The sequence below is a fragment of the Melitaea cinxia genome, chromosome 21, assembly GCF_905220565.1.
Source record: "Melitaea cinxia chromosome 21, ilMelCinx1.1, whole genome shotgun sequence".
In the NCBI taxonomy this organism is placed as follows: Eukaryota; Metazoa; Arthropoda; class Insecta; order Lepidoptera; family Nymphalidae; genus Melitaea; species Melitaea cinxia.
In genome coordinates, this window is record NC_059414.1 from 13,816,133 (window position 1) to 13,829,897 (window position 13,765).

Consider the following 13,765-nt stretch of genomic DNA (forward strand, 5'->3'; position numbering starts at 1 on the left):
CTATGTCCAGCAGTGGACTACGATAGGCTGAAATGATGATGATGATGATGTTTAATGAGAAGCTACCAATGGAATGTAGATTATACAGAGAAAAATATGAAAAAAAATGCGATTAATAACTGATTTTAAAGTTAGTAATGTCTTGTTACCCACAAATCTTGAAGATCATAAATTAATAATTATTAATTGCTTTAAATTTTCTTATGAAAATGCATACTATATTAAGTAACTATATAACCTTTATTACACACCGGAATTAATTCAGATAAATTACAAAATTAAGACAAGTAAAGGCGGCCTTATCGCATAGAGCAAGGTCTTTGGATGAAAACTTAGAAAAATATACAATTAAAATTACAAAAAAAAACCATTCTAATTTACAGAAGTTCGAAGGCATTCATATCACTAATAGTGATCTCTTACAGGCAACCCCGGTCAACTGTTTTATTTTCTGGCAATTGTAAAATCATTTGTGGGATTTAAAATAATCTATACTAACCTACTAGCTGACTCGGCAAACGTTGTCTTGCCGGTAAACGATATTTAAAAATAGGGGTTGGTGGTAGAGGGGTGAAAATTTAGGGTTGTATGTATTTTTCAACGCCAAATTATAATAAAATAAAAATAAAATAATTTATCTAAAAATTAAAAAAATAGGGATGGACTACCCCAACATTTAAGGGTATGAAAAATAGATGTTGTTCGATTTTCAGACCTACGCAATATGCACACAAAATTTCATGAGTATTGGTCAAGCCGTTTCGGAGGAGTTTAACTACAAACACCGCGACACGAGAATTTTATATATTAGATATTATAAACCTAAAAAATTTGTTTGTTTAAGCGCGCTAGTTTATTTATAATTCTTTTTGAGTTGGGTCGCTCATTTACCAAGGAAAATACATTTACAAAGAGCTATAAAGCTACTAATACTATTTCAACCTATCGTAGTCACGCTAAACATCCCGGTTTTCTGGAATCCCCGTCTAGCCTCCATCCGCCGGAAATAGTAGGGCTGCCAGGGATCGAGGGCCAAAATTTTTGTCTCAGACTCATGAATTTTGCCCTAGTCACCACGCTGGGCCTGGTGGTCAAGGCAGTCTCCGACCTGTGTTTTTAAAAGCCAACAGTTGGATGGTTATACTGACATCGGTCAGCTTCTTTAGTCCCAAGTTGATACAAGAACTTACTTATTCCTTAGTCGCCTCTTACGACACCCAAGGGAAAAGAGAGAGCTATATTCGAGAAGATGGTTATATTCTTTACTTCCGTAACCACACAGCTTGTGCTAAATCCTACTAATATTATAATTTTCTATAAATTAATGCGCGCGAAACCGCTGGGAACAGCTAGTTTGTTATATACGAATACCGTTTTTTACGTGGGTAAAATCCATAACAGATACTCTCCAGCACGGGGGCGCCAGAGGGTTATGTCAGACTCCTACTGAATAAAAAACCACCACGTGTGAGCAGTCGTCCGCCTGGGTGGGGCGAGATGGGGTCGCGCTGCCATTCGTCACCTATATATACGAATACCCTAGCCTATAACCGTGTGTCGCTCTCACGGCCCTGTTCATTAGCCGATCATTGTTTGAACAGTGTTTAATCATCAATAATTTAAATGCTGTATTGCCTATTAGCCGGCGCGCCTAATGAGCTGAAATAATACCAATGAAATATAATGCCCGCGCGCCACCTGACGTCTGGGATACGTTTTGCTGGAAGTGACAATTTATTTTATCAGCAAGCTTATTACAACTATAAGTAATACAGAGTAGAAATAAACGAGTGTGCTTTAGACCACACGACTGAAGTAAAACTTTTTTAGCTCCATCCAATATCTCCCTCAACTTCCGTTCGCCTCACCCAATCACAGTTTTCGTAACGCTTTCGTCACGCATTCACCAACTCACTCCCCAATTCAAACAAGTTATCACAACTTGAAACTAAACAAACAACAAGAATGCTGAATCTAATATCTTAAAAGAATAATCTATACAAAGCTAAGCAAGGCTAGTTACCAGTGTGCACAAATTTCAACATTGATTTAACAATTACCATTTTTGTAGTACTGATACACTCTACACCCATGAAACAAATTGACATCAAACATTAATATTACATCTCTGACAAGCTAAGTATACTATTCTGTAGATATAATTACGTTACAAGCAATTGTTTGAAATAACTGTTGAATAGAATGACTAGTTTTTCAACCATAACATTTATTTTGTTGTTGAATATTGTTTTTGATACTTTCAACTTAACTTTTTTCTTTATTCAAGAGCTTTGCCGCTACTGCGACTATGTCGCTCTGTTATTATACATTTATGTTAATACAATTACATGATAACACCTTAAGAAACTATTGATTGAACTTCATCGACCAATTTATATAATTTCTTTGCTGAAATAGATTCTAGTTTTGTCAAAATACTATTATATTCTCCAACATTCGTATAAAACAATTTATCAGGAAAAAATTGGTGTCTTCTGGTTTCGTTCTTAACACATTTCATAAATATATGATAGGAATCCTCTACTACTCCACAAACTGAACAATTAGGGTGTGGAGTTATACCCATCAAATGGCCAAATTTATTGAATGGAATATGTCCAGACCTCAACCGTAAAGTGGTGACAACGTCTTTTCTGTTCAATAACACTGTGTCTATCCAAGGTACATTGGGCGGGTGAGGTTTTATGGTCCGGCACCACATGCCTTTACTCAAAGATTGTTGAGTTAAATAATATTGGTGTAGAATTACTTGTCATGTAGGTAGGTACTTATCAGTATTTTTTAATATGTTTACTTAAGTTCTCTTCTGTATAACTTGCTTTAAGGAATAAATAATGGAAGAACACAATGGTTGGTTATGGCACTGGCTTTTGTCTTTCAAAAGAATTGCTTATCACAAGAACCATTATTTATGTAACTCATTATTGTATGTAAATATTTTTTTATGAATAATATTCGAAGGCACATCCAGCAAGCGCGAGATCCTGTCGCTTGTTCGCTGAAACGTTACGATCGCAGTAAAACAGACAGATTACTTCACAGTTCGCGCTCCGTTGTTATTCATTCGGCTATCTGCGCTCTTAAGATATCATTTTATTGCTTCAATACTTTAATATACTTTACGCATTGAAAATATAAGAAGTATTAATGATCTGTCCTACTATGTCATGTCATGTATGTATGTAATGTATAATTATGTGTGTATATATATATATATATATATATATATATATATATATATATATATATATATATATATATGTATTATATGTAGTATATTTACTTATTTTTATATCATATAGCTTGTAAACTCCATGCCAATTCTTTATCAACTATTTGTACACTTCCCTACCGCTTCTCATTTTATATGCCCTGTCCTATACCCTAAGGTTGTCTGGAAGAAATCGCTCTTAGCGATAAGACCGCCTTTGTACTTTACGTACTTTCTTCGTATGTATCCCTTTTTGTAACATTTCTTTGTAGTGTACAACAAAGAGTATTTATTATTATTATTATTATTATGTCATCCACCATGCTTCGGAGAGCACGTTAAGTAGTCGGTCCCGGTTGATATCATAAACACCTGATCGTTACCCACAGTGGAGAATCTGTTGACAAAGCGTTGGTGTAGCTGTTGCGCTGGTGTTCGCGAGTTCGATGCTCCGCTCACGGCAAACATTTGTATTTGCTATATAGATGGTTTCGTGGTCTGGGCGTTTGTACTTGTGTATTGTGTGTTTCCGAATCCCCGACACATGACAAAATCGTACTGGGGTCGTTGAGTGTGAAGCAGGCCGGATTTAGGGGAAGGCAACCGGGGCTACAGCCCCGGGGTCTCACAATAGAGACTTCGGAAAAAACCTCAAATTCAGACTAGTAAACACTAGTAAACAACTTTTCCTTTCTATTTGTTTTACATTTTACTTTTTAAAAAATTGTCCATTTTATTTGGAAAATAATTTCCACTCCTTTGTTGCCCCGAGACCTCCAGACCTCTAAATCCGGCCCTGGTTTGAAGCGATTATTATCCTATACCTACTAATCTGTTCGACAACCTGAGAGTTTGCGTAAAAAGAATTCTTAGACAATCATACTCGATACTCGTACATTGTTTTGTTGTTAGAAAAGATGCACTACAACGCACACAAACAAAGCAAATAAAAGAAACACTAAAATCGCACCAGTTTGATAAACAAATTGAATATAATTGCTACAGTTGGTTCGCGTGGGTGTACCAGTGGGTGGTAGCTACATGGATGATCTGTGTGGTATTCTCAGACCTATGTGACTAGCCCATTGGCGCAGTTTGTAGTGACTCGCTTTCTGCTCCGGGTTTTGTGGGTTCAATTCGCCTCGAGTCTGAGTGTAATATATATTATATAAATTTTGTATATACTGCTCCAGATTTTAATGCAATACATTACCTGTTGTGCCCCAGTTTTAATCCTTTTGTGCCCCACCTTAACGACTTATTAAAAGAAATGTTTTAAAACGCGTAATATTAAATGTTATAAATAATAAAATACGATATCCTAATTCAATTAAGCACAGTATCACAACATAGCGCAGATGTTGTAATTGTAATCATAATTAACTCAAATACATAATCGAGATTAATCCTAATGTACTTACCGTCAAACGATTTACTGTAATCCTTTGATCGCGCCGTCAAACTAACATCTACGCGGTTAATCAGCTAACTAAGCGAGTTTAACTCCACATACATAAGTAATGCGTTCTCCTAATATTGTAGGGAATGGTTAATCAATTGAGATTGGAAGTTTAATTATTTTTAGTTTGTATTAATTTAAACATTTTTTAATATCATATCAAAAATTGACTGTTCTAGCGGGGATCGAACCTGCATGGAACGTTCCATAGGATCCATTCGGAGATTCAGGTTCGATGATGTAATTGAAGTCGGTTTTTTTTTCGTTGGCGAGCAAACACAATTGTAGTTTCTGTGCGTCTAAAATATTTGATCATATATTTTTTATAAAATCATCCATTTTTACACTTAAAGTACGAACTTCTATTTTAAATCTTAAATGGGAGTGTTTGAAAATTGTAAGAAGTATAGTATATAATAATAGGGATCTCAAGTATTTTCGTAAAGCCGTAGAAAGTGTTTGTTTATTAATTAAGCTTATCTCAGCAGTATTAAGTCCGTGTTGAAAAAGTAGTAATTTCTGTTTTTCTTATCTTCTACTAAGGTCCTTATATAATAAATCTGAAAATATTAGCAGTTGGTAAAAATTGCACCTCACTATATTTCCAATTTAGCAATATAACCCACGTTCAATATCAACTAGTTCAAGGGATATAGATAATTAATTACGATTAACCCCAGAATATTCAAAAGCATGACCTATTTCGGCGGAATCGGATAAAAAGATAGCGCAAACAATGAGGATTTAACAATGTTTAATAATCCATCAGCATCTATCTCTCTCTTTATCAACCGATTAGTTGAGGAGTGAGAGGGACAGAGCGTTGATTACAGCTTGATGGGGAGTCCGATCTTCAATGAATAATTGTTAGATTAAGGTTCCTTAGTCATCGGCTCCGATGCATCTGAGATAATCTTAGTGATGTGGACAATATCGATATTTTTTCTTGTAATTAATGATTTAAATTAAAAAAATCCTGGCGGATTGGGGACGGTCGGAAACGATCTTGCGAAGCTTCTGGTGTTGCAGACGTAGGTTACGATAATCTCTTACAGAATAGTTCCCTATAATATATATATATATATATATATATATATATATATATATATATATATATATATATATATATATAAATAATTATTATATATATTATTATTACTAATTAAATAACTAGAACATATATATATATTTCATTACAGCCTATACAGTCCACTGCTGGACATAGGCCTCCACAAGTTTACGCCAAAAATAACGTGAACTCATGTGTTTTGCCCATAGTCACCACGCTGGGCAGGCGGGTTGGTGACCGCAGTACTGGCTTTGTCGCACCGAAGACGCTGCCCGTCTTCGGCCTGTGTATTTCAAAGCCAGCAGTTGGATGGTTATCCCGCCATCGGTCGGCTTCTTAAGTTCCAAGGTGGTTGTGGAACCTTGTTATCCCTTAGTCGCCTCTTACGACACCCACGGGAAGAGAGGGGGTGGCTAAATTCTTTAGTGCCGTAGCCACACAGCACATATATATATATTCTAGTTATTTAATTATTGACAATATAGTCAGTCAACATCGAGACATGTTAAGTATGTCTTATAGTCCGCAATAACCTATTCCTAACCTATTCTAGGACCTTATAAAAGTAATAGGAGTTAACATAATCGTACATATTGTTTATTTTCTACTAGCTGATTCTAATAGTCAACGTATGTATTGCATATTGCTGTCGTCGTCATGTGACAACAGGTGTATATATTTAAATTAATTATTTGAAAAATTAATATAATTTTTAAATCTAAATAAAAAACTTGTAACATAATATTATCGTTGTCGATAGTTTTCGGTGATTCGATGGAACATTACTAGCGCTTAGCTGTCGATGCGGACATACGCTGACTTTTGATCGCTCTGCTGAAACTAAGCGTGTTCATTTTGCTTTAGTTTCATTGATATAAGTCTATCAAATTAATTACCTTCAGCTAAACTTGGCGTTCAATTAAAAATAATGATATTAACATGAATTAACTGAATTAAAAATAGTTTTTTAAAAGACCCACTTCTGGGCAAAGGCTTCTTCTCTCGTACAGAAGAAGGATTAGAGTTTAATCCACCACTAAAATCTTTATAAATCTTCTAAAACTATCTGATTTGACAGGCGTTGTTCTATCCTGTGAATCGTCAAACGCGTGAAGATGAAATATTGACATTTCCTGAAATTTTCAAATTTTCTGCGCGTTGTTCTAATTTATTATACCATAAGAATCTTTTACAAAGTATAAGAAAAAATACGATTAAAAATGGTATAAAGTTGTTTTATTCGTTCTCGAGTTTTTGCGATTAATTTTTTTTTTAGTTTAGATAATTAGCTGTGTCCCGCAGTTTCAGACGCATTATGGGGAAAAACGTATTAAAATATTATACAGCCTACCCTTCCTCGGTAAATCGATTACAGAACACAAACAGAATTTTTCAATTCGTACAAACAAACAAACAATTCCTTCTGCCTTTATAATATTAATATAGATGTTGTAGAAGTTATTTTAATAAACAAGTGACATTAACGAATCGAGCGAGAGCTCTGAGCCACTTAACAAAAGGGTTAAGTGTCGCGTCCTAAAATCAGGCTTTGCATACAGGTTAATGGATCTCTACGTTGAGGTAGGCTCAGATCTTCTGTCTTTGTCTCTATTGAGGGTAGTTACATCTGTGTGAAAGAGATAGAGTATATTTCGATTGTCTCTTCAATTTCGAAACTTGTCGAGTATGGTTTGATCGTTAAAATAAGTTTTTAAGATAATATATGATTTTAATTGTTGTATAGAGTTTGTAGCAGTAAAATAATTTTGTTGTTAAATATTTTGTAGATGGTATAAAAGAACTTGTGTACTTTCTTCTATAAATTGTCAGAAGATATGATGAATTACTCTCTACAATTTATTAAATATTCGGTAATCATAATTTACACACATCAGGGACTGAACAAGACAAAAACGTAAAAAGCATACCTATAGGATACGTAATAAATATTCTTGTTTTCTATAACTTGTCTTGTCATTGTTAATGTTTTGCATATTTGAAAAAAATCTATTTCAATACAGAAATAAATACACATATACCGAGTACAAGTAATTGAAAGAAATTATCAAAATATTACGTCAAGAAATTACTAATTCTTCTTTACTGGTTTTTCCACCCCTAATGTAGTAGACGCAGTGGTCTTCTGTTCTTTCAAATTTTGTGCTGATGGAGCCACGACGGCACTTTGAATTAGAATTGGAATGACAACAAGGTCTGTCATGTTTATAACACGACACCGTGAGCTATCCTGTCCTAAGACGATAATACCTACACCTATCCTGCGTCCACCATTTGGATATACCAAAACGTCGCCGTGCCATCATAAAGATGTCATGAACCCTTTTGTTAGGAAGGAAGGTATTGTGATGCCTGTTTGTTTAAGGAGAGGTCTAAGTTGAAAAAGAAATTGTCTAAATATTAGTTTAAAAAAGCATATTAATATAGTGTATTCCATAGATATCGATAAAGCATCGATAGAGTACATCACACATATTGACACGGACACAATTAGCGTGCCTGTGACATGTCACATTGCCATTGTATCACTCGTCCTCCCCCCTACCCCTCAAATATTCGCGACCTCCCGCTCCCCCCTAGTGCTAATGTGCAATCAATAATAATTATCTTCGTGTTTGCAGCCAAGTGGATTGTGTTGCGTTGTAATGTAAAGGTGTGACAGGTGACCAGCGTGTAGGGATATTAGGGATTCATTAATTTTAATAAAAAAACGTGTGTGCTTTAGACCACACGATGGAAGTAAAACTTACGAAACGCAACTCTCTCTCTTGACTAGGGAAGTGAGATCGTGAATGCGTGACAGTGTTACGAAAAGTGTGATATAAGTTAGTGAAGATAGAAAGTTTTATTTCAATCGTGTGGTGTAAGGCACACTCGTATTTTTGAAATTCGATCTACCTACTTTAATTTAGACGGGACTTCCCACACGATTGTCATTTTAAAATTCCCGATGTTTCGGCACCGTTGCAGACGCTATGATCATGTTAATGTAAATCATGGTACGTCCTATTTAAATCAAAATCAAAATAGTCAAATAGGCTTCAAAAGCACCTTCGAGTCGTCATTTTACAAGTTAAAATTTTAAAGTGTTTATTATTTTTGTAAAAGTGAAGCTACCATCGATTCGGAATGTAGATTCTGCAGAGAAGAATCGGCAAGAAACTCCACAGTTACTCTTTTGAAAAATAATATATAAACTGTGTTTTAGTACGTAATGTAGGTATTATTAATGACCATAAAGGCATACAAAGTTGTAAAACATATGTTTTTAAAAGGTATAAAAATTATGTATACAAATAAATAAAATTGGAGTGTCTGTTTGTAATATTAAAATAACCGATTTTTACTAATTGCATATGGATGGTATACACGGTACATATACCAAAATAACATTTTTTTTACAATTATTGTCTGCTTGTCTGTCTATCTGTCTTTCTGTTTGTTCTGGTTCTATAATCTATGAAACGGCTATGTCGATTTTGACGGGACTTTTAGTGGCAGATAGCTGATGCAATAAGGAGTAACTTAGGCTACTTTTATTTTAGAAATTTATGTATTTTAATAACTCTATGAAGTAAACAATAACTTTTTGTTAAATTTAACGCAAACGAAGTCGTGGGCACCGCTAGATTATTGATAAGGCAAAAAGTTCCTAGAAGCCAATTATAGTTAATTAAAAAATTAACACAAAAAAAAACTAAAGTTCAACTAATTCTTAGAATGTTCATAATATAGCTATATTATATCTTCCTTTCATATATATATCTTTAATAATATAGAACTTTCTGGGTCGAATTAACGTATTTTAACTTTTAGATAATAAAATTTGTAATGGAGACTAGGGATTACAATTTATATGTAATTTTTCTATTTCTGGTCTTAGAAATATGAATATTAGTATTTAGATAGTACATAAATTTAACTGAGGCAGGGCACAGTAGGGAATATCCTGCTCAAAATCTGGAGCAACCTGAGGAAGTATCTTGACCTTACAGAAGATGACAGCTAAATAATACTGCTTTCAAACAGTGTTGTTTTCCTGTGGTGAGTGAGGTGACCGGAGCTCCTGGGTGGAATTGGGGATAGGGTCAGCAACTCGTTTGCGATGCTTCTAGTGTTGCAGACGTCTATAAGCTACAGTAATCGCTTACCATCAGGTAAGCCGTACGCTTGTTTGCCGATTTACTTATATAAAAAAAAAAACAATGCAATAAATATATATTTTTTGTAAGTGTAAAATGACGATTCCAATGTGCTTCTAAAACCTACTTAAATAGAGTAATTTTGATTTTTTGAGTACTTGTATGTCCGTGTCTTCATGTCACAATGGTCGCAGTAGTCGCTCACCGCAGCGGGTCAGATGTCACGTCACGGGATTAATTTGAAAGGCAATTACACGGGAGTACGTCACGCGTGACGTGCGACCGGCGCTGACGCGACTGACCTGACACTGGGTCTACTAACTGACTTTAATTGTTGCTAACATTATAACTATTTGTGAGGTAAACATTGACAATGTTATTTCTTATACTTATTAAAGAACAGTTTAAATAAAAAATTGTTTTTCTTTTTCTCTTTCATTAAAAAGAATGTTGTTCTTTTACATTGAGTTTTTAAACTTTGACTCGCCCGTTGGCGCAGTTTGTAGTGACCCGGCTTTCTGCTCCGGTGATTGTGGGTTCGGTTCCCACCACGAGTCTGGGTGTAATATATATATTTATTTATATATATATTTTTTATATGTGTGTTTATTGAAAAAAAAAAATGTAGCTATACCAGTCGGCTGTTACCTATAACACAAGCATTAAGTTGCTTACTTTTAGAACAGATGACCGTGTGTGTATTCTGTAGATATTTATTTATTTATTGAGTTTTTAAAGATTTTAAAAGTCTTAATGTTTTATTTCTCATGTGTATACGTTATTTATAACGTATATAAAACGTATAATAGTTAGACGTTTATTTCAAAACAAATACTTTCAATTAATTTATATTTATAATGAATCCCAGTAAATTATTGCATAGTATAAAACAAAGTCGCTTTCCGTTGTCTGTATGCTTATATCTTTAAACTACGCAACAGATTTTGATGCGGTTTTCTTTAATAAATGGAATGATTCGAGAGGAAGGTTTATATAATGCATGCATAATATGGTAGAGAAACACTGATAGTTTTTGAAACCGTGCGAAGCCGAGGTCGTTACGCATTAATTTGATGAAGTATACTTTTAATTATTAAAAACTTATGAACAATAATAATACTAAGTTATTAATAAAACCATAAACACTTAACACTTTAAAAGACACTTATGAAATAAACAACACTAACAAAACTTGAATACATAAATAGAATAAAAAAATAATTAATTGTTTTATCGATAAACTCAAACGTCGATAGACTAACATCACTAGGTGCGGGATCGATCATTTCGTAATTAACTGTTTGTTAACCGATACTGTAGCTTGACTCACGTCCGCAGCCGGGGCGTGCGGCGTCATGTCGTGATTAACATTGACTCCTGTATTATGAGGCATTAGACTCCTAACAGTGGGCTAAAGTATTTTAGGCGAGGAGAACGATTAGGGCATTATTTTTGAAATCCCACGATCTCGCACTAAGGGCTTTGCTTCCTTGTTCCTAATACGAGCCGCAAAAATTTGGAATGCCCTTTCGGCGTCTGTTTTTCCAACGAACTAAAACTTAGTATCTTTAAGTCAAAAGTGAATAGGCATCTTCTAGGCAAGCGCGCACCACCTTAGGCTGCATCTTCACTTACCATCACGTGAGATCGCAGTCAAGCGTTAGTCTATATATTAAAAGAGCATCCTACTGTCTCACTGGGTTAGCGGATAGTTTGTTATCTTTCTATTTCTCTATTAGCTCTAAAAGGCGTGTATTGCATAATTCTATCCTTTTTTTTTAATTATAGAGATATGATTGATTACGTTAAATTAAATTGATTTTTTATTTATTGCTAGCAACACGGCGATTATCGTGCAGCCATACTTTTTTCGTAATAACTGGGTTGTAACTTAAAAAAATAATAATTATTATTATAAATTAATAATCTACCTATAGATATTTTATTACTTACATTTTATATACACCTTACCTGACAATAAAAAAAAAAAAGAATAATCTAATTAGGTAGACACTCTGTTACCTACTTGAGAAACCCTTTTTATTTTTGCATATTGTATGACTTAAAACGTTTAATAACTGCTAAAGATATATTAATTACGTGATAAAAATAGAAAGAGAGTGTGATTAGCGATTATAAATATTTTTCGTCAATAAAAAAATCTGTCTTCGAAATGAGGATCCGATCATAGATGTTTTCCATTATCATTGATTTGGAATCTTTTCCATTCACAATCAATAGCTGAAGGCCAGATAGAGCAAATAAACAATAAACAATAGCTGCAACATAACATGGTTCAAAATATTAAAATATTTTTAACATTGTTTTCCCTTTCAATTTCAGGTAAAAATATGGTTCCAGAATAGAAGAACGAAGTGGAAGAAGAAGGACAACGTATCTAACGCAGAAGTGGCAGAGATAAAGCAGCAGAACAAGCCCGGTGGAGAAGAAAAGCCAGAAGAACCAAAGGACCCCCTAGCTCTTGACATGTCCAAGAAGACTTGCAACAAAATACTCAGTGAGAAGTTAAGAAGTACAAAAATAGTCACTCAGAACCTGCCAAAACCTAGAAGAGTAGAAAAGGGAGTAGTACTTGAAACGATATGCGACGCCAATGACGTAGAAAGTAGAATATCGATCACTAAAATAACGAATAAACTTTCAAATACAGACTTATCTGAGACTGTATCAGTAAAAAGTTTTAATCCTGAAGAAGTTAAGGATAAATATGATTCGTTGAGCAGAGACGTTGAAATGTGAACTGCGAAAGTAGTTTGTGGTCTAAGACGATCTCTTCTAGGTTATTTTTGTAAAATAGTTTGTGTGTTTGGACAAAATCTCTCGGCGAGTGCTACAATACATTTTGGTTAAAGGAAATCAAATATTTTATCAAGTTTCTGAACGTAAATCAATTTACAAATTATGTATTATAATTTTTAAATTAATGTGATTTAACAAGTTAATTTTATTTGAAAATTAAATAAACACTGGTTCAAAATATATTAAAACTAAGAGCAAACTGTCATATAATACGTTTTAGTCCATATCAAATTTTTCCTATAACACCATCTAATTTTCTTGAATTAAATGTATTGCAGTTATTCGTTTCATTTTAAATTGTAGTTCAAATAACGAATTGATTCTAAAGTCTGGATCTGATTGTTTTATTATTATTAGCTATTTTTTTGTTACATTACGTCTCCGTTATTATTTTTTATACGTAAGACAATTTGTATACGAGTAGTTAGGAAATTAAATTACAAAGTATACTTAATTATAATTGATAAAACGACATTAAAAGTTATGGCACAGCGATTACAGACAACCTATTTTTAGCTGTGACATAAAAAATAATTTTTTTTGCTCTAATTTCTTAATATGTTATTCGGTAAAAAGCTCAATTATTATTGCTGTAACACAAAATGTAAACTACTATTTATTTTGTAAATTGATTGATATAAATGTATAGGATTTACCAAAAACTATATGTATTACAGAATCAGACCACAAAAAGTAGTGAGACAATTTTTCTTTCAGAGATAATACTCAGTAACTTGTATATGTCAAGTTATCGCCTTCAAATCATATAATGTACATAATTGATGCGAATTTAATTTCATACTAATTAGCCATATGTTTTACGTTTCTCAGAAATATGTAGATTACAACACAGTTATTATAAAATGTATATTTTATCAAAACAACATATATTAAAATATTTTATTGTATACTTTGTCTCATCTTATACGTTATCAAGAAGATCCGGGGGTCCGGAAACACACACAATACACAAGCACAAACGCCCAGACCACGTCTAACATCTAATATATTGAAACCGCGACCGC

General features: G+C 33.7%; 1 protein-coding gene across 1 annotated transcript in view; it reads left to right on the plus strand.

Annotated features, from left to right (window-relative positions):
* The window catches only part of LOC123663976, a 74,140-nt gene extending 61,289 nt beyond the window's left edge, over window positions 1-12,851 (plus strand). Inside the window, exon 3 of the mRNA XM_045598612.1 lies at window positions 12,264-12,851. Coding sequence (XP_045454568.1) covers window positions 12,264-12,680 — 417 coding nt within the window. The 3' untranslated portion in view covers window positions 12,681-12,851. The remainder of the gene's footprint in view (window positions 1-12,263) is intronic.
* Window positions 12,852-13,765: the final 914 nt, after the last annotated feature.